The sequence below is a fragment of the Grampus griseus genome (assembly GCF_964374135.1).
Source record: "Grampus griseus genome assembly, chromosome: 14".
Lineage (NCBI taxonomy): Eukaryota > Metazoa > Chordata > Mammalia > Artiodactyla > Delphinidae > Grampus > Grampus griseus.
In genome coordinates this window covers 87,378,102-87,398,509 of record NC_139008.1, presented here as the reverse complement: position 1 = coordinate 87,398,509, position 20,408 = coordinate 87,378,102, and the positions used below count along the sequence as shown (strand labels likewise).

General features: G+C 64.6%; 1 protein-coding gene across 1 annotated transcript; it reads left to right on the top strand.

Annotated features, from left to right (window-relative positions):
• Positions 1–4,055: 4,055 nt before the first annotated feature.
• Positions 4,056–19,782, top strand: RBBP8NL (RBBP8 N-terminal like; the record flags this gene model as incomplete). The annotated part of the gene is made up of 16 exons (XM_082670758.1): positions 4,056–4,069; positions 10,159–10,310; positions 11,378–11,420; positions 11,939–12,034; positions 12,352–12,464; positions 12,914–12,986; positions 13,333–13,463; positions 13,606–13,688; positions 13,942–14,108; positions 14,684–15,419; positions 15,670–15,796; positions 16,297–16,367; positions 16,466–16,592; positions 17,158–17,305; positions 18,252–18,487; positions 19,601–19,782. The coding sequence occupies exons 2-16, from the start codon at positions 10,250–10,252 to the stop codon at positions 19,780–19,782; spliced, it is 2,394 nt and encodes a 797-aa protein (XP_082526884.1). The 5' UTR covers positions 4,056–4,069; positions 10,159–10,249.
• Positions 19,783–20,408: the final 626 nt, after the last annotated feature.

The window sequence follows — 20,408 nt, the reverse complement described above, 5'->3', positions numbered from 1 at the left end:
GTGCCAGTGTTGCCCTGGAGGCAGAGGGGGGCTCGTGCTGGCAAGGCATCCAGGAGGGGCTCACCTGGGCATCTGAGCCAGGCTGTAGCACCAGGAACCTTATCAACAAAAGAGCAACGTTTATGGCGCACCAATGCATACCTGACCCGTGTGAGTGCTGGCTCTGACCAGGTCTCCATCTGGGGGTTCAGTCTAGGAGGGACTGAGCCCTGAAGGGGGGTATGGATACCCAGAGGAGACAGGTGGTCTGATGGGACCAGCAGAGCTTCCCAATGTCACAGCCAGACGCCTCCCAGACTCTCTTAGAAACAAGCACACCCACGGTCTCACCCACTTCAGAGGGTCTCAGACCCTCCACCCCTACCTTGCAGCCCATCATGGGCCCCAGGCCAGGAGCCCCCAGGCCAGACATGAACACACAGAGGCGGGGGGAGAGTTTGAGAAAGAAGCTTGTGGGGGGCTGTACGAGGCAGGGGGGTGCAGCCTGGGACCCCACCCAGGGGAGGCCCGCCCCCCAGGGCCTGACTCCCCACGTGCACAGAGGGGCTGCATCGTGGTGGGAAGGCTGAGGTGCCGCTCTCAGACAAACCTGGGTTCAAGTCCTTCAGCAGGTGATGTCCTGGGCTGGGCACCTCACCTCCCTGGCCTCAGTTTCCCCCCCGAGAAGAGAGAGCAAAGGTGCTGTTACAGGAAAGCCCTTGGCCTCTAGCCCACATTCAAGGACAGCTGTTGTGATTCCAGCTGGACGGGGGGAATAGGGGGCCCCGGCTGCAAAGCAGGAAGACACCTATTTGTCCTCCAGTGCAAACAGGTCGGCCAGAGGGAGGGGACAGGACCCCCTCAGGGATGTCAGGTCCAGCTGCTCGCTTCCCCAGGACAGGGTGGGAGCAGTGGCCTCTCCGCAGCCCAGCGGCCACGCCAGAACCCAGACAAGGCCCAAAAGAAATCAGGGCACACAGCAAATGAGGCTAGAGCCCAAGGCCAGTGTCCTGCCCCAAGGCCAGGCTGAGGCTGGGGCTGACCGGCAGGCAGCACAGGAGCCGAGGGCTGGAGCTGCTGGGCAGAGCGTGGGCAATGGATGGTCACACCCGGCCCCCGGCCCTAGAGAGCATTTCAGCTTTTTAAAAACCAACTTTATTCTTACAAAACTGAACATGCTCTTACCATACCATCTAGCAATCATGCTCCTTCACGCTTACCCAAAGGATTTGAAAATTATGTCCACACCGAAACCTGCACGTGGATGCTTATAACTGCTTTACTCATAACTGCCACAACCTGGTTGTAATCCAGATGTCCTTCAGCAGGTGAACGGATGAATAAACTGTGATACACCCAGACAGCAGAGTATTGAATAATATGCAACTGAATAGCACTGGGAAGAAATGAGCTATCAAGCCATGGAAAGACGTGGAGGAAATGTACATGCATTTTACTAAGTGAAAGGAGCCAATCTGAAAAGGCGACAGACTGCGTGATCCCACTCTATGCCATTCTGGAAAAGGCAGAACTATGGAGGCAGTAAAAAGAGCAGGGGCTGCCAGGGGTGAATGGGGAGGGAGGGATGGACGGGTGAAGCACAGAGGACGTTCAGGACAGTGAAACTACTCCGTATGATACTGTAAAGCTGGATACACGCCATTATACATCTGTCCAGACCCGTAGAATGTACGTCACCAAGAGTGAGCCCTGATGTAAACTGTGGACGCTGAGCGGTGATGAGGCGTCAGCGTAGGTTCCCCGGTTATAACAAATGCACCATCTGGTGGGGGCTGTGGATAATGGGGGGCTGTGTGTGTGTGTGTGTAGGGGGCAGGGCTGTGGATAATGGGGGGCTGTGTATGTGTGTGTGTGTAGGGGGCAGGGCTGTGGATAATGGGGGGCTGTGTGTGTGTGTAGGGGGCAGGGCTGTGGATAATGGGGGGCTGTGTGTGTGTGTGTAGGGGGGCATATGGGAAATCACTGTGTCTCCTTCTCATTTTGCTGTGAACCTAAAACTACTCTAAAACATAAAGTGTATTCATTCTAAAAAAACTTTATTGGGGTATCATTTGCATAAAACACACTTTTTAAGTGTAAGTTGATGAGTTTTGCCAAACAGGCACTCCCTTGTAATAAGCACCACCACAATAAGGTATAGAACTAGCCGTCAGAACTGGGAAGTTTCTGCTGCCCTCTGTGCACTCCGACCCTGGACCCTGGCAGCCTCCCACCGCCCCTGGCTCTTCCCTGCTGGGCTCTTGTCAGTGGAGTCAGGCGCGTCCCCCTGCTGAGCAGCGCCCTGCCCCGGCGGCGGGATGCCTGACATTCACCGCATCGCTGGTGTGCCAGAGGTGTTCTCCTCCCAAGCCAGTGTGGACGGCCCGAGGATCGCTCATCCACGCGCCCGTTGAGGCCAGCTGCATAGTTATGGACACGGCGCTGTGAGCACCTCAGGTCCCTGGGTTGGGGGGTAGCTGTGAGCTTGTCTTTAGGAGACCAGAGCTTTTGCTCAACTCCTAACATGGTCCAGGCGGAGCCTCTGCCCCATCCACTGACCAACATGGTGAGCACCTCCTGGGGCGGTCCCTGGCCCAGCCGCCGTCGTGAAGCCGATGGCTTCATTTTCATGAGGCCGCGGCTCAGGGAGTTTGGGTAACTGGCCCAAGGTGGCCCAGCTCTCAAGGGGCAGAGTCAGGATTCAAACCTGGCTGAGGTGGGGGCAGGGGAACAGGGCTCAGTTAGGATGACCTTGGCTGGTCTGAGGGTTGGCCCTGCCCCTGCCCCTGCCCTCCCCACGGGGACACCCAGACACACACACACGCAAAGCGACACAGCCCACACTCACGTCAACAGCCCCTACCTTGCCCGTGGTATACAAGCCACACGACAGGAACACACCAAACACATGAACACACAAGCCAAGGGGTAAGCACACACACGCACACGGGCCCCACGGGCGCAAACACCCCTCAGCACGCAGGCACCTCTCCCGAGGGCCCAGCCAGGAGGCGTCGGCAAAGCTCCAGGGCCCAGCTGGAGCCTGCGGCGTGCCCGGCTGACCGCTGCTCCCCTGAGAGCCCGGGGCCGGCCAGCAGTGACCAGCAGAGGCCTCACCAGGGAGCAGGAAGTACCCCTGGGACCTCACCAGGGCACTGGCCTGGAGCCTGGGTCCTCCCCCACTGAGCCCTGAGCACTCCCTGGGGTTCCCTCGGGCGCCCTTGGGGGAGGGCTCCTGCGCAGAGCTGGAGTTGGGGGGGAGGGGACCACAGGGCGGGGGCTGGCGGAGGGAGCAGGGGAGTGGGGGAGGGCTGTGGGCGAGCGGGGGAGGGGCGGTCAGCGGCTGCGGCCCCCGGAGCACAGTGTCGTGGAGCGGAGGACCGGCTCCTCCTGCGCTCACCACCCCACAGGGCACCCCAGGCGGCCCTGAGACCCAGAGGTGCCCACCCGCCTGGGCCACCTGCCTGCTCTCCTCTGGGGCGGGAGTGCGGAGGGGGCAGTGCCCGGAAGGGGCCTCCAACCCGGCAGGGCCACTGCCAACCCCACTCCTGGATGTCCATCTACAGAGCTCTGATAGCGACAGGCCTGCCGTCATTGTCCCCAGTTTGCAGACAAGGAAACTGAGGCCAGAAAGGTCAGCCTGCGGGAGCCAGGGGGAGAGGCGGGAGGCACCGCTGCCGCCCGCCTCTGCCCCAAGGTGACAACTACTCCCTCCTGCCCACCTTGCCTGCCCCTGCTGCCCTGCCCCTCGTGTCCGTGTCCAGGCCCTGGATTCTCCTTGCTGCCCGGCCCACTCCGGCCAGAGGCACGGGCCAGGCGATAATTATGGGGGAACAATCCCATCTCTATGAGGGTTCAGACCCAACCCGTTTTGCCACTTTCTGTGCGATGGCAGAACCCGTTGGGCGGCTTTGGGCCGTCTCTGCCTCTTTTCTGCTCCTGGCCGGGGGAATCAAAAACCTGTCAAGCGGGTTTGGCCAAAATTATGTCTTGTTCTCAAGCAAGTTCACAGCGCTGGCTTCTATCTCTCGGGCAGGACATTCCAGATCGGAGCAGAGGTCCACGGAGGTCGATGTGGACGGGGGGCCCTGTGAGTACCTTCAGCAGTCGGGGGCAAGGGAGGGGGTCGCATGAGCTGGGGTCACTGTCGGGGTGCCTGCCACGAAGGCGGAGGCCCAGCCCCTGCTTGCCGGGCAGGAGGTGGGCCCGGCAGCAGAGCTGGCCTAGGGGACACAGCCACCTGCTCTGGGGCACCTGGTCCAGGGGACCGAGTGGGGGCAGGGACCTCAGTGCGCTTCCTGGGCAGAGGGGCTGGGTGAGCCAAGGCAGGGCCTGGCACTGCCCGTGGCCGGGTGAGGGTCTAGGGGCACCAGCAAGGGGCCGGTGGCCTGCCACTTCATCTGGGACCTGCCCCACTGCCTAGACCCTCCCGGGTCAGAAAGGGTGCAGCTGAGGAGTGAGGGGTGGTGCGTGGCGCAGCCAGCCCCAGCTCAGAGCCGGGCACGGTGGGGCACTGGCTGCCCTCAGCCCGCTGTCCCCTGGGGGCCTCGGGTCCAGCTCAGCTGCCCCAGCCAGGCCTCTGGGAGGCAGCCCACGAAGGCACCGCAGCCTTTTTTTAAAAAAAACTATTTATTTATTTACTAACTTGGTCGCACCAGGACTTAGTTGTGGCATGCGAACTCTTAGTTGCAGCACGTGGGATCTAGTTCCCTGACCAGGGATCAAACTTGGGCGCCCTGCATTGGGAGCGCGGAGTCTTAACCACTGGACCGCCAGGGAAGTCCCCCGGCCCATCCTCGAGGAGTCGGGTTGCAGGGCCCGCTGTTACCTGAGCCACCCAGCCTGCCTTGCGCCTCTGTGCATGTGTGCACACGCACGTGCAACCCACGAGTATGTGCGCACACGTGCAGGCAGCTCTCCCCGTGCCTGTGCAGTGTTGTGTGTGCAGCAGGGGACGTGGCTGAGGGCGGCACCCACGTGCTTGGCGTTTCTCGGGTGTGCACGCGCGTGTTGGGATACTGTTGTGTCTGTATGTGTGGGTGTGGGCGTCACACATGTGTGCACGTGTGTCATGGGTCTACGTGTCTGGCAGTGTCAGAAACCATCCCGGCAGTGGCACCTCTGTGGACTCAACCTGCCATCTGACCTTGCCCATGAGGTCGCCAGGGGGATGCACTGGCCATGTCCCTTGCAAGCTGGTGACTGTGGACAGGTGACATCACTCTGAGCTGCAGGTTCCTCATGTGGAAAGTGGGGACTGCCGGGGCCACCCCCTGGGCCCCATGAGCCCAGTGACACTGCACGTGACACTCCTGCCGGGCGCCGGGACGTGGGGGCTGGCAGGCGGGCCCCTGACCACCTGTGGTCGACGGGCACTGGATGCCCACCACATCGATGAGACCCGACAGCCCGAGGTGGTGGCGCAGACTCCCTCCAGCCTCCAGGAGCTGGGCCGGGACACCCCACCGTCTGTTTTGTGGCCCAAGACACTGAGGCACAGCCGGGACAGTGACTTGGCTAAAGTTGCCAGGGAAGGGGCTTCAACCGTCACCACTGAGGCCACACAGAGACACCAGAGCCTCTTCCCTGCGTCGAACCTCAGTGCCTGAATCTGTAGAATGGGACAGTCAGAGCCTTCTCAGAAGGCCGGGCGAGCTCCAATCACACGTGTGGGCCGAGCCAGGGCATACAGCAGGTGCTCCGTAAATGCTCGTGCCAAGAACATTCGAAGGGCTTGGACGGTGCGCCTGGCCGTGCATGGTCCCCTGGTGACAGGCAGGCTGAGTGTCCCTGGGATCACTCCGCTTCTTCAGAGGAGCTCTGGGACGTTGCAGGGCCCCTGCAGTAGACACCACACAGCGTGTAGGGCCCCGGCCCAGTGCTTGGCTGACTGGACGCTCCGGAAACCTAGGCCCCCGCTATCGTTACTGCTGTGTCGTTGTCCTTGTGTTATGGGAAGGTGGGTGGACAGATGAGTGGCAGAGAAGGAGTATGACCGGGGGCTGGGTGCTTCTGCACCCGAGGGACCTGCTGGAGGAGAGGCCCCAACAGGGGCGGCGGCGGCCAGGCAGTGAGGAGTCTGGGGCCCCGGCGGACCCAGCAGCAAAGCAAGAGCCTCACCGCCGTGGGCCGGGGCCCCAGCGGGCGCCTCGGTGGCCTCCTCTGTGCAGGGGGTCCAGGGGGCACCTCCCCCAGACACGGCGCCAAGATCCAGTGGACCCCGTGAGCGTCTGCTCAGTGAGCGAGAGTGCACCCTCACTGCTGGACGCTGAGACCTCTGCCCTGAACTTGGTCGGGGGGCGCTCTTGTCCTCCTGCAAAGCGCGTTTGCGGCAATGGCCCTTGAACTTGTCCAAGGGAGAAGGGGCTCCTGTAAGCTGCACCTCTGGACTCCTGGGGCCGCCTGTGGGGGAGGTCCTGGTGGGGGCACGGCACGCGGGGGACGCAGGGTCTCCACCCGCAGTTAACTGAGCACCTGCAAGTGCTGAGTACACATCACCCGGACATGTGTCACCTGGACACACGTTACTTGGTGGAGCCTAACAACAACCTGATATGAGGGTGGAATTACCCCCCAGATGAGGAAACTGAGGCTCAGAGAGGTAAAGCACTTGTCCCGGTCACGCAGAGAGTGAAGGCAGGACAGGGGCCTCTGGGCTTGGAGGTCCTCTGCCCTGTGTGAGTGGCAGGTGGGCAGGGTCACTGGCACAGCTGACCCCCGGCCCTTCCCTCCCACCTGCTCCTTCCGGGGCTCCTCCCAGCCTGAGCATCCCGAGTAGGAGGGGCTGGGATCCCCGCAGGACCCTGGGGAGCAGCTCTCAGGCCTCTGCCCCCAGGCCCACCCCCACCCCAGCCAGCAACTCAGGCCACCCTCCCCTGTACGCAGGCCCCCCGGCCCAGAGGCAGCAGCCCGGAGCCCTACCCCACAGGCCTGCCCCCTCATCCTAGCACCACTGCAGCCCCACCCCAGGCCTGGGGGAGAGCCCTCCTGCCTGGAGTTCCCTGAACCCCCAGTGCCCCACCCAGCGGCTCTGCACACCTGGCAAACACAGCGCGGCCACCGGGGAGGGCTGGGCCCCCAAGCCCTGGCAGGAGACCCTGTGCACTTCTACAGTGGGGATTCTTCCTACTCACAGCCACCACATCCACCTCGGGTGGGAGCCCGCCTCCCTCCTCCTCCTGCCGCTTCCTTGGACCCTCCCTGCACCGAAGGTGGGGCTGGGACAGGGGCTGCCCCAGGAGACTGTCTACTTCACAGGCCAAACGCCCTTCTGTCACCTGCCTGCCCAGGGAAGTCACACCACCCCCATGGCACTGTCACCAGGGCCTGGATAGCCCTGGTCCTCCCTGGGAAATGCGGGGCTCCCAGCAAGATGCATCCCTTCCAGCTGTGCCCCCAGCCGCTTGTTCATCCTGCCCAGGACCCTGCCCACCATGCAGGAGGGTGTCTCCCCTGCCCATCAGAGACCCCGAGAGGAGCAGCCGGGCGGGGCCCTGGGTGGCTTGTGACGGTTTGGATACAGAGAGAAGCCAGGGTGTGGGGGACAGAGGGTGCCCTGGGCCGTTACCAACAGGGCCTCCACACCACACGGAAGGGTGCTGGTCTCTCACTCAGACTTGGTGTCCACAGAGCCTCTCCCAGCCCCAGGGGCACCGCAGGCTCCCTGGGGCGGCTCCTTTACGAGCATTGGCCCAGCCCACGTACGGCGGCAGGCAGCAGGCTCCGGCTCTGATGCGGAAGAACCGCCTGACAGACGGGTCTGGGTGGAATTTCAGGCGCAGTGGCTCGGCCCCTCCCTGGCCAACCTCCCCCAGCCCGCAGGGAGCCAGAGCCCATGGCGGGAGGGGGGCGGGGGGGGCCCTCCCAGTCTTATCTCCCAGAAGCCCCACCGCAAAATAAAGAAGGGTAGAGCCGGCAGAGCAGGGCACCTGGTCCAAGGCGGCGAGGGCGCATCCTCAGCGCCAGAGTGAATTCAAGCCCCGACCCCCGCTTCCCACTGGGTGGCCAGGGAGCGTGACTTGATCCCTCTGGGCCTCAATTTCCCCGTCTGGAAAGTGGGCTCCTCGCAACGTCATCAGGGTTAGATGGGTTCAGGAAGTGGGGCTGGGGTTATCAGGTACACCCCGCTCGAGCCCTGGTCTCCCCCAGCCTCTGCAATTCAGCATCTTTTCCCCTAACCTGCCAGGACATCCCTCTGTCTCCCGGCCTCAAGGAGGGGGACCCTCCCAAGCCCCCCTTGTTCCCAGAGCCCTCACCCACCCGACACAGAGCTGTCACGCGACGCCCCCACTCCCCTGGCGCCAGGCAGGTCTACAGGGAGTTTGGGGAGCCCCACCTTCCCGCCGCTCACCCCCCCAGCACACCCCATTTGGCCCTTCCCGCCAGCTCCCGTGGCCAGCACAGGACACAGGACTGCGCTCTGTCCTCTTGCTGGTCCCAGCCTCGAGGCTTCCCCGGTACTCTGACCTTGACCTGGGGTTCGAGAACCCAGTTGAAAGCCAGGCTCCACTGTCCAGTCTCCCCTCAGGCAGCTCGCCCTGGCCCCTGGCTTCTCGTGGGATCACAGGGCCTGCTTGCCTCAGTTACTGATCCCACCGCCCCAGGGTGCCCGCCACCCCAACTTCTGAGAGCCCAGAGCTGTTGTGCCTCTTCTGCACTCCCAGTGAGTGATTTCCACAGCGGGCCCTCCACTCTGCGGTGTGGGAACCGTAATGGCATGGGACGTCACCGCTCCTGCCACCGCAGGACACTCGCCAGCAGGCATTTGAGGGTCTCCAGTTTGGAGACTGTTGCTGCAAACACTCGAGTCTCGGGGCAAACTTTGAAATGCAAGTGAGACCACGCCCCTCCTTCAGTGTGCCCTGGGGGGAATCAGGCATGGCCTCCCGCAGGGAGCTTTGAGCAGAGGTCCCGAGAGTGCCTCCTGGGGAGAGGCATGGAAGCTGGGGTGGCCAATGCAGAGCCGGCAGTGCACCAGCAGTGGGGTGGTGGCTTGGGCCAGGCGGGCGCCATGAAAGAAAGGTGAGGTTCTGGGGCAGGTTCCGGGAGTACAGAAGGCAAACCGAGAACCGCTGCCGACAGGTCAGGGTAGGGAGCCGGCAGGTGAGTCGGGAGTGCCAGGACCCCGGACGCTCATTTTCAGGGTCAGCTGACCGCCAGGGCTCCTCAGGCTAAGTGCAAGGAGGGAACAGAGGGGCCGCTGATGGCGGGGGTCTTTGCTGGTGGCATCTGCGCCGATCTGGCTCTGCGAGCTGTGCGTCTGACTCCCAGCTCTGTGACAGATGGTGACACAGAGCTGGACAGTGGCGGCCAATGGTGGCCTCGGTACCCACCACCAGAGGTCTGCCACAGGGACGGAGGGGCTCTCGCCTGGTGGAGGGTGGCGTCTGGCACCATGGTGAGGAAGCTGTCGCTGGGCTGAGCCCCGGCCTCACACCCAGCTCCGAGGAGCTGGACCCCATGGGACCCCGCAGGATACTCACCAGTGTCCACCAGACAGGCACCGTGGCCACTGCCCGAAGGAAGAGAGCACGGCTCAGAGGGGCCAGGGCTCACGGCGGTCACACTGTCCAGCTCCCAGCTTAGGCTAGGCTCCCAACCCCACACTCTTAATTTTTAGCAAACACTTCATGGAGGTGAAACACAGGCAGGAAAAAGGGCCCAGGCCACAAGGGGCGGCTGGGTAGAGTTCCACCTGTGCACAGTCACCAGCTCCTGCAGGGGAAACAACCAGCCGGCCCCCAAAGCCCCCGCCATGGCCCCACGGGGCCGTCCATGCCACTGCGGGCACCTGGACCCCACCGAGGGGGCTCTCCCAGTGGATGAACGCGCCCTGGCTGGCCGATCCGCTGGCCGCGGGCAGGCATGGGCATCTCCTGTCTGGGGCCTCATCAACACACGTCGCAGGCACCGTCGCGGCCCCAGCACCAAGCGAGAACTGGCGTCTTCAGGCATCTGCTTTGCTGTGAGGACTGGATTAGGGAGTTGAGCTTAAGTGAGAATGTCCCATCCCTCTATGTGCCCCTCAGGTATGGACATGGCCCAGTGGGTGGTCACAAGACAGGACTCCCACACCCCCTGGGACCGGCACCCACCTCCCCTCCAGGCTACTGCTGGAGCCTACATCCCACAGGCCCTTCCTGAGCTAATGTGACCGTCTCCGCACTTTCTGCTCCATAGGCTGGAAATGGAGGTGCAGTAGAGCCCAAGGGGCCACCCCTACACCTGGAGCACAGAGGGGCCGGGGCCAGGGCCAGGGCCACGGGAAGCCATGGAGAGCTTCATGGAGTCGCTAAACCGGCTAAAGGACGTCCATGAGAATGAGATCACGGGTGAGCGTCTCGGGATGGACAAACCCTCACCCGGACAGCAGTCTAAGGGCAAAAGCCAGGCCGGGAGGCTCCCACACATCGCCTCCAAATCTCGCCAAACCTAGGGACCTTGCCTTCCAGGCCCAGAAGGGGAGTCCTGACCCAGAGCCCAGAGCTGCAAGCGGTCAGGAGCCCAGCCTCAGACCAGCCCCTCCGATCGCAGCCCTGGAGGAGTGGTCCCTGAATGGTCAGCTAGCTTCAGAGCAAAAATTAAAAGCCAGCCTGGTCACAGACCCCGAGAAGCTCTGGCCAAGACCGGCCCCTTTCCCAAGGTGGGGACCTCAGTGTCCCCCAAAAGCGAGGTCACCTACTTCCCTACTAGCAATGGGATCTCAAGGCTCCAGAGGCCTGTCTAGAGCTCTCCAGGGCGCTGAGCTGAAATCCCTCTGCTCCCCTCCAGGACACCCAGGCTGAGGTCTGCCCAGTCCGATTTTCCCGCCGGCAACAGGGCTGCAGCCACACCACTCCCTTCACTCCAGTTCCCAGGCCACACCCTCCCGAGACTTTTGTGAGAGCGCTCACACCCTGAAGCCCGAAAGGGCCTGGGTCACCTCCCCCAGAGACCCAGAGGGGCAGGGGCTGCTTGGGCTAGCCTAGGGCCCAAGCCAGACCACGATGAGGTGGGGAAGAGGGGGTCTGCTGGGGTCTCCCCCAAGGGCCCATTTTATTTCAACGCTGGCAGCACCCAAAAAACATTCCTCTTGGGACTTGGCCAGGTAGCTGGTCACTCCCAGCATCAGGGTCCCTCCCCATCTCCAGACAGACACCAGAGCCAGAGACCCCAGGGAGGGGAGAGGCTGGGCCCGCACCGGGTCCCAGGCAGCCAGGAGACGGGGCGGAAGCTGTCAGCAGGTGCAGACTGGGAGCCCGCCCAGGGGGCGACCTCAGGGAGTCAGTGAGGGGACCCAGGTGGCAGGCATCTGGAGAGGGCCCTGCCAGACAGCCGGGGACAGGAAACGCCCCAGCTCTGCTGCATGGGTGGCAGCACGGCTGGGCCTGACCCTCTGCTCCTTTCCTCGCTCCTCCAGGCCTGCAGAACAAGCTTCTGGAACTGAACTCAGAGAGGTGCCGGTGAGTGAGGACAGGCCCTGGGCCAGCAGATGGGAAGGGCAGCGGCTCCCCAGCCGCTCACAAGCACGCCCGCAGCCCCAGGGCCCTGGAACTGCCACCAGCTGTGATGCAGAAGCAGACACTGAGGCTCGGCTTGGGGGGTGGGGGAGTCTCTGGTCCAAGGTCCAAGCCCCTCCCCCAGTGAACAGGGACCCTCCAGGGGGCTGGGCAAGCCGCGTCCATGCAGGGCGCCTGCGGGACCAATCACTATCAACAGGAGGACTCGTCGTGAGTCTGGGAGACCAGGGGCCGGCTCCCCAGGTCCCCATTGCACAGATGAGGCTGCAGGTGGCACGTGGATGAGACAGGGTCCCCAGGGAGGCCGCGAACACTCTCGCTTGGGCGTGCTGGCCTTGCCCTTGAAGGCCCCACTTCTCAAGGCAGTCCCAGGCCAGGGAGACGCTGGCGGGGCAGCGCCGGCCCCGGCAGAGCAACATTCGCACCGCGGCCCTTCCCCCCACCACCACCGTCCCCCGCAGGGACGCCCAGAGGGCGGAGGAGCTCTGTGCCAAGAACCGTCAGCTCAGGGAGCAGCAGAGGGCGCTGAAGGAGAACCTGCGGGCGCTGGAGAACAGGTGGGGGCACCTAACACCACACTCACGATGGGGGCAGGGTGCACAGGGAAGCCGAGGAGGGTTCTGCGGAGAACGAGTTTGGGAAGCTCCGGCATAAACTAAACCACCGCAGGACGTCTCAGAGCCTTAAGTAAATTGCATTTTCAAGGTTCCTTCCCAGACTCAACGGCACATGGAGCGCTTAGCCCCCGGGGTAGGGGTGAGGCGGGGCTTCCACGGAACACACTTTGGGAAAGGCAGGGCTCGTCCAGGGAGGGGGGCAGTGCGGGTCCCAGGCTCCCTGCTCAGAGCGGCCTCTCGCCTCCTCGCCCCCGCAGGCTGCGGGCCGGCCTGTGCGACCGCTGCATGGTCACCCAGGAGCTGGCCAGGAAGAAGCAGCAGGAGTTCGAGAGCTCCCTGCTCCAGAGCCTGCAGCATGTCTTCCTACTCAGTGAGCCCGGCCCCGGCGTCCCTCCCGTGGGGGCCGGCGATCCCCCAGGGCCCGCCCAGACCGACGAGGGGTCTCGGGGAAAGGGGAAGAGGCAATCTGGGCCACGCCATCGGTGGGGCGGGATACCCACCCCCCAACTCACAGACAAATGGTGCAAAGCCCCCTGCTGGCGCCCACTTGCCCCCCACTGGTCAGTTACCCAGGCAGGGGACGTCCCTGCCCTCTCGGGGCCTCAGCTCCCACCTTCCATGATGAGGAGGGTCCTGCAGAGCCATGAGGTCTCATAGGGTCTGCCGATGAGGACACGCCCCTTTCTCTCGGCGCGAGGGTGGGGTGGGGGGTGTCTCTGGGGGCTGGGGCCAGGACAGGAGGGGCTCCTGGGGGCTGTGAGGGCCCCACCCCGCCCTGCTTCCCCTCCCCCAGTCCCTCCTAATCAGCGCCTTCTGCAGCGACCGAGCTGACCCGGCTGCAGGAGGAAAACGATGCCTTGAAGGAGGAGGTGAAGCAGCTGCGGGGCCCAGGGTGAGTGGGGGGAGGCAACAGGGCCCAGCAACCCTCACCCCACACACCTCAGACACAGCAGGGGCCCAGCACGTCCACGGGCCCCAGGCACAGGCGCCGAGGGGAGGGGCTCCCCAGAGCAGATGCGACCTCCCCTGTTCTGCAAGCACAGGTCCTAGAGCGGAGCTGGGCCCCAGCGCCCACGGCAGCTCTGATGCCTGGGCTCCACGGGGACATCGGTGTGAGCCGACAATGGTGGTCTTTCCTGGTCACCTGGGTCCCCAGGAGGGCATCCTGGCCTTTCTGATCGCCTCTAGGACACTGCCCTCCCTTACCCACCCTGTCCTTGCCTCCCCTCTCGAGACAGGGCCAAGCCCCAGTTCAGGGAGGATGCCCCAGGACCCCTGTCACCCCTGCTGTTCCCCTCCCTGGGCACCCGGAAGGCCGTCACTGAGAAGCCACTGGAAGGCCATGAGGAGGTGGAGGACGGCCACGCAGGTGCGGGTCCGCGGGGAGGAGGGGCTGCTGGGGGGCAGGGGAGGCCAGGAGACTGGAGCCCCAGGACCGGGGAGCCCTCTGTGCTGAGCTGGCCCCTCTGAGCACCTCCCAACCATCCCACCCTCTGCTTCTCCTCCCACAGAAAGGCCGGTGGGGTACGGGACGTCTCCAGTAGCCAAAATCTCCCCGGGTGCCAACCTGCCTGAGCCCCGGGCCCCGGACATGGTGAGGGAGAGGGACTCAGAGCCCACTCCTTCCTCTCCCCGGGCAGCCCGAGGCAGGAGGCTGGCAGCCGCCAGCCGCCAGCCCTGCTATGTGCCACACACATGGCCCGTGCCAAGCAGGGACCCCTGAGCTCCTTGTGACATGGGTGGAGGCGAGGCTCAGAGCGGGTGGGTGACCTGCCCAAGGTCGCACAGAGAAAAGGGCAGAGGGCAGCAGCCAACCGCCCCCAGGCTGACCCATCTACCCCGTGCAGAGCCCCCAGCACATCTCCAACCAGCTACACGGGACCATCGCCGTGATGCGGCCAGGGTCCCGGGCCTGCTCTGCCAACCGGGGCTCCGTCAACGGGACGTCCCCACTGCCGCCCCCCAGGAGCAGCCCCCCAAGCCCGTCTGGAGAGCACAGCCTCCCTCTGGACAGGTGAGGCCCAGCCCACCGCCGCCACCGGAGCAGCCTCAGTCGGGTACCCAGTCTCCTACTCTGGTCCCACCTTTGGGGAAGGGGCCAGTATCCCAGGGGAGTCCCTCCCATTATCCCTCCAGGAGCCCCACCCTTCCCTGGCTTGGCCTTCCCAGCTACCCTGCCCGTAGCACAGTTCCCACGTGGCCATCTCCTGAATGGCCAGGGCGGGACAGGGGGACATGGGGGTTGGAGATGGGGACCGAGAGCCCCCGCAGCAGAGCCCACGCAAAGGCTCTCACCATGGTCTGAGACCACTCTCAGCGTCTGAGAGGAGACTGGGGGCAGGGCTGCAGCGGGCCCACGGGTGGGCTGGGTGCTCCAGGGGACCGGGCAGGCAGCCGACGCCCAGAAGAGGGAGAGGCCTTGGTGGCCAGGTCCCTCCTCAGAGCCCCCAGGCCCCAGGTCAACTCTGCCCAGGGGGCCCGGGCGTTCCCCTCCCAGCTACCCACCGTGTGACCTGGGCACTCGCCTCACCTCCCCGGGCCCCCGGTCCTCCCTGTGAAACGGGGGTGACCGTGGGCCGTGGTCAGCAGGCTCCTCCTCGCCCACAGCTTCCTGCAGGCCTCTCTGCCCTCTGCCAAGCCCTGCGAGTCCCCGAAGAGCTCCGTCCAGGCTGACCGCCTCTGCCACCTGAACCGCCACCTGGCCCTGCCCCGTGGGAGCCCTCACAGCGGCCCCCAGGCCCCCGCCACAGCCCCCAGCGGCCCCCAGCCCCCGAGCCTCAAGGCCGGGGAGGCGGAGGCCTGGCAGGAGCCCGTGGGTCTGCTGGGCCTGCCAGGCACCCTGGTGGGCATGCAGGACCCGCGGCTGGAGGGAGCGCTGCACCTGCTCCTGGCCCAGCAGCTGTGGGCGCGGGGGCGGGCGGGCGGTGCCGGGCTGAGGGGCCCACCGGAGCCGGGGAAGGCGCCACCCTCCCCACCAGCCGGCCCCCACTCCGAGGGTACCGGGGGCGGGGCGGCCTGGGCAGCCCTGCCCAGAGGGCAGCACCCACGGCCCGCAGGCCCAGGCAGTCCCGGGGCAAAGGAGGCCTCGGCCACACAGGACTATGTCCCAGACAAGCCCCTGGACCTCTCGGAGTGGGGCCGGGGCCGAGACGGCGCCCCCAAGCCTGCCAGCCAGCCAGGATCACTCAGCCCCCCACGTGCCCACACGCCCAGCCCCAAGCCACCCCAGGGAGTGGAGCCCTCTGCACAGTCTGGGGTCCAGGGGCTCGGCGACTGCACCAAGGGGGCCGAAGAGGCAGAGGCGGAAGAGCCTCCACCTTCCACGGTAAAGGGACCAAGCCCTGTTCCTGGCCTCCACGCGCCCCGCCCAGAGCACCCAGCAGCCCCGGGCTGCTCTCCTCCCTCTGTTCCACCAGCCGGTTCCCAGGGGGAGAGCCTGGCCGCCTGAGTCACACCACACGGGAGACGGCTGACCCTCCAGCCCCAGCCAGGGTCCCGCAGGCTGCGCCCAGAGCCGGGCGAGGGCAGGGAAGTTGCCTCATGTGAACTCAAGTCACTTACTTGCTTCCCCCCAGGAACCCTCACATTCTCTCCCAGGCCCCAGCCTGCCCTCTCCAAGTGGGCCAGGACATGAGGACAGAGGGAGGCCAAAACTGCCCCCCTGCCCGCAAAGGCCTGATGGAGACGGCCACCCGGGTGAGGGTGAGTACTGGCGTCACGAGAACGCAGGAAGTGGTACCACAGGGGGCGGGAGGTGCAGTGGTCAGCATCAGCTGGCGGCCCCTATCCCAGGACCTGGCTCAGCGCCCTGGGCCTGGCCAACCAAACCCTGGGGCTCGGACTTGCTTCCCCCCATCTACAGACCCAGAAAGCAGTTGGGGGCTCAGGGAGGGCATGTTTCTGACCACAGGCAATGAAGGGAGAGCATCTTAACAATTAGGGCTTCCGGGCAGGTAGGGAGTTCACCGTCACCCAGCAACCAAGCCAGGGGACACTCCAGCTGGCGGGGTCATTGTACGGGTGCTGGAGACACTGGGCCTGGATCAACCCCAAGGCAGGTTCCTCGGTCCCTCTGTGCCTCAGTTTCCTCATCTGAAGAGTTGTTGCCACTGGTCCTAGTACGGCAGCTAAGTTAGAGGCCTGTGCTTCCGCTAGACTCCCAGGCCACCAGCCTGGCCTGACCCACACCCTGCATCCTGCAGAGCTCAGCAAAGCCCAAGGACAGCAGCTGGAGTCGGATGAGCTAGACAAGCCAGACACCTCGGACAGCGAGGTGGGTGTCCGGCCACACAGCGGGGTGGGGTGGGGGCACCAGGGCTGCCCCAGGCTTCGGGGAGGGTCCTCAGCATGACCACACCCCCACCCCATCAGGTGGGCCTGAGCACCGAGGCGGGGGCCACGCAGAGCTTGCCAGCCGAGGGACCCAGGGGTTTCTGCGCCACGGAGCATGGGCGGGGCCCACAGAAGAGGAAGCGGGCCTCAGACCAGTGGAGCAAAGGTGGGCGGCCAGGGCTGGGCGGGGCGGCCATAGCACTGATGCCCCCACCCCACCTTTCTGGCTACTTGGAGCCCAGCAGCCAGCCCTGGAGCCTCTCCCGGAGCAGCCCTGTGATAGAGACCCGGGTCAGGCCTGCGTGAACCCTGACTGCACTTCTCCTCGCGGGCTGGCCCTTTCACCCCCAGCCTGCTTCCCTCTGGAAAGGGGGCGATACCAGGGCTAGCGTGAGATTCCAGGGACACAGCTGAGGATGGTCGTATCGTCTTCGTTGTCACAGGGGAGAAGGGGCGTCCTGGGCCATGAGCAGCCCCCAGGCCTGGTGGTCCTGAACCCCTCCCCCTCTCCCAGTCCCACCGGGATGGGGTGGGCACTCCTGGACCCTCTTGTGCACCTTCCAAAAGGAGTAGCAGCAGAGGGTGCTGCTCCACGGTGTGGGTGTGTTTGTTCCCTCTCGGGGTTCGGGGTCGCTCACGTGCTCGCCAAGGGTGGTACCTGTGGGCTTCCCCCACCCCCCGCTCCAGCCTCGGGTATCAGGACATCCTCCCACTTCCTGCTCCGGCCACAGTGGCAGCTCAGGCCAGGCCTCCGGGCGCCCACGAGAGCCTTAGAACGCCTGAGCTAGCTGATACTGCATGCTGCCTGGTGTTTGTCCAAGCAGGCCTGCGTCGCAGGCTGGGCTGTGGCCGCCACAATGCGCCATTGTTGCCGGGAAGGTGATTGCAGCCTGTGTTTGCCGGGTGAGCGGTGGAGGAGGCCAGCACGCCTGTGTGATCTCGTGGCACATCCCACTGGGCATTTTTGGAAGCTGTCCTGGTGGGCGTGGTCCAAAGGGGTGCACCGTGTTCGCCCCCACCCTTCCCACTGAGTCAAGCCCACTCCACCCTCACCCGCCCACCCGGGCCAGGGCAGGGCCTCCCCAGCAGGCACTCACAGGGCTGATCAGTGAGAACAGGACCCTTGCCCAGCTTGTGTCACGTGGCTCAGCGCCAGGGGCAGCGCCCTTGTATCTTGTGCGCATGGAGCAGCTCAAGACAGCGTCCAGTCGTTACTGTCTTTGGGCCTCATGACCCAGCCCAGTGATGAGTCATCACTGTTTCACAGATGGGGAAACTGAGGCTCAGAGATGGGGTAACTTGCCCAGGGTTACGGAGCTGGTACATGGGGTCAGGATTCCAACCTGATCTGTCTGACCTAGAACCTAGAGTTGGTTCTGCATCAGAGACGGGCCTGAAGCCCAGTATCTCGGCAGGTCCCACCTGTAAGGGTTTCAAGGACCAGATGCCCGTTCCCTGTGGCCGCAGAGGCAGGCCCATGGAAGCACCTAGCCCATGTCTTGGGGATTCTGAGAGAATTGCCCCGTGAGCTCGGCTTATCCAGAATGTCCCAGACCCTCTGCAAGGCGGCAAGGGAGGCATTGGGGCCAGGCTGACTCTAGGATCACACCTGGGGAGAGGGTCTGTGCTTCCAGCAAATTCCCAAGGCTCACCCTCCAATCGGGCCACCCTGCCCTGGTGTCCGTTGCTGTTGCAAACAAGTGTGGGCTCTTGAGTTCCCAGAAACTGCCCACGAGGCCCTGGGTGAGAGCCAGTGTTGCTGCAAAAGAGGACACACAAGGCCACTACTGCGCCTCCTGGTCTAACCTCGGTCCACTTCCCACAGCCTCGAAGAAGCCATCCTGAGGAATAAGGAACCTAGGGGAGCCAGGAGCCCGAGGGACCCCAAGGACGGCAGCCCCTCACCCAGCACCAGCAGCTGGGAAGAGAGCCAGGGGCACCCCAGCCTGCCCAGCCGTGCTCCCCACCCGACTGCCAGCGGCCAGGACAGCCCATGCCGCCAGCCAGCAGACGGCCCCAGCAGCAGCGTAGCGGACTGGGTCCTGCCCCACATCCAAAGGGGTTGGGAAGGCCAAGAAGGCTGGTCTTCTGAACCCCTCCATCTCAGAAATGGTCTTGCATGCCACCCTCAGCCCAGCATCTGCTCCCTTGCAGGGAGTAGGGGCCTGGGAGGCCAGGGCGGCTCAAGCTCCAGCCCTGCCCCGCCCCGCCCCCACCCCTGCTGTGCACAGGCAGCCCTTCCTGGACAGTGCCCCCTCCTCCCACCAACTCCACTAGCATCCTGGACCCAAGGGGCTGCGAGCCTGGCGGCCCATTCCTGACGGGGCATGGAGCTCTGAGCAGTGGTCTCGGGCGCCCCCTCGTGGAGTCCCACAAAGGGGTGCTGGGCAGTGAGGGCGCAGGAAGGCTGACGGCAGCACCTGGAAGCGGGGGTGGGGGGTGGGGGGGGCGCCGGTCCCAGGGCACCCGGAGAATAAAGTGTAATGAAGGATGGCGTGTGCAGCTGGCAGGGTCGGGGGTCATCTGGGCTTCCACCTGCCTGGGCAGGTGACGCAAGAGGCTCTTGAATGTGCCCAGGGATGGGAAGTCACTCCCTTTCTGAAGGGCAGGATCAAAACCAGCCCCATCTGCAGAGCATTACAGGGACCAGGGCAGCCTCTGGGGAGGGCTGTGGGAACACAACAGGGGATGTCCGCCAGGCCCCACACAGAGCCCCTCCACACTCTGGGTCCCTGGTCCACTGGCCTGTGAGCCATCTGCACCGCCACAGGGCACACAGGGCAGCTCACCCAGGCTTCCACCCGACACAGAACCTGGAAGAAGACCACGCCCACTCCCCCCGCCCCCACCGTGTCCCTGCGGCACCACCGAAGTTTAACATAATGCCAATTGGCACAGGAGAAAAGTCTACAGGGCCCAGCTCCATTATCGGGCAGCAGACAGCATGGTTTTGGAGCTGAGGGCCAATAACCAAATAACAGCCCTCCATCGCTTCATCCTCCCACCGCCCCTTTTCATTTTCCTCATCTGACATCCGCTTAACTATTAGCTACCAGTTTGGCAGCCCGCCCCCGCCCCAACCTGCCAGGGTCCTCCTACTGGTAACAGCTGGCCAGCAGGGCCAGGCCCTGGGGCCCTGATCCACGATGATGATACTGGCCTCCCCCTCGCTAGGAGGCGCTCTGCAGGCCAGGGCTGTGTCTGCCCCGCTCCCCAACACCTGCACGGAGGAGAGAAATGCGTGTGCCGTGTATGGTTCCACGGAGGAGCATTCACAGCTGCGTGGGCAAACCACACGGCAAGTGCCGGTCTCCAACCGCCAGGAAGCCCCAGCGCTGGTGACAGCCCCGGGCTGAGCCCACTCAACCCTGACCATACCCTGAGGTGGAAATCAGCGTCCCCCACCTGAAGGATAAGTAAGCCCACAGGCACACAGCTGGACAGAGCAGGCCAGTGGCACAGAGGTGGCTGCAGGATCCTGCCCCCCAAGACACAGGTGGGCTCCTGGGGGCTCCAGAAGGCAGCACCTGAGCATGAAGCCACCGGCTCTGAAGTTGGGGGTCCCGGTACAGAAGAGGAAACAGACCTGGCACCCGCCAGACTCAAGGTCGCTTTGCTGCTGACGGCCGTGCAGGACTCTGTCTGGGGCTGAAGGCCCAGCACCACCCGCCTGCCTGCCACCCCAGGCAGGTGCCTTCTCCCCTCGGACTCGCGGTGTCGTCTTCAGTCACTGGGGGAGGCCAGGGGGCACCGCTGGCCATTCCTGGGGCTCCCGGCGGGTGGTACAGCTCCAGCGCCCCGCACGTCAGACCCCCGCCCCCGCAAAGACACACCCCCCAAGAGGGGAAGTGCGCTGGAGCCTAAAGACGAGGCTTTAAGAACGCTGACCACGAACGCCACAGCCCAGCAAGTGGAACAGAGCACTGGCGCCCCGGGGCCGCGACTTCCGAGTCAGGGACTCGAACCCGCGGCACCTCCACCG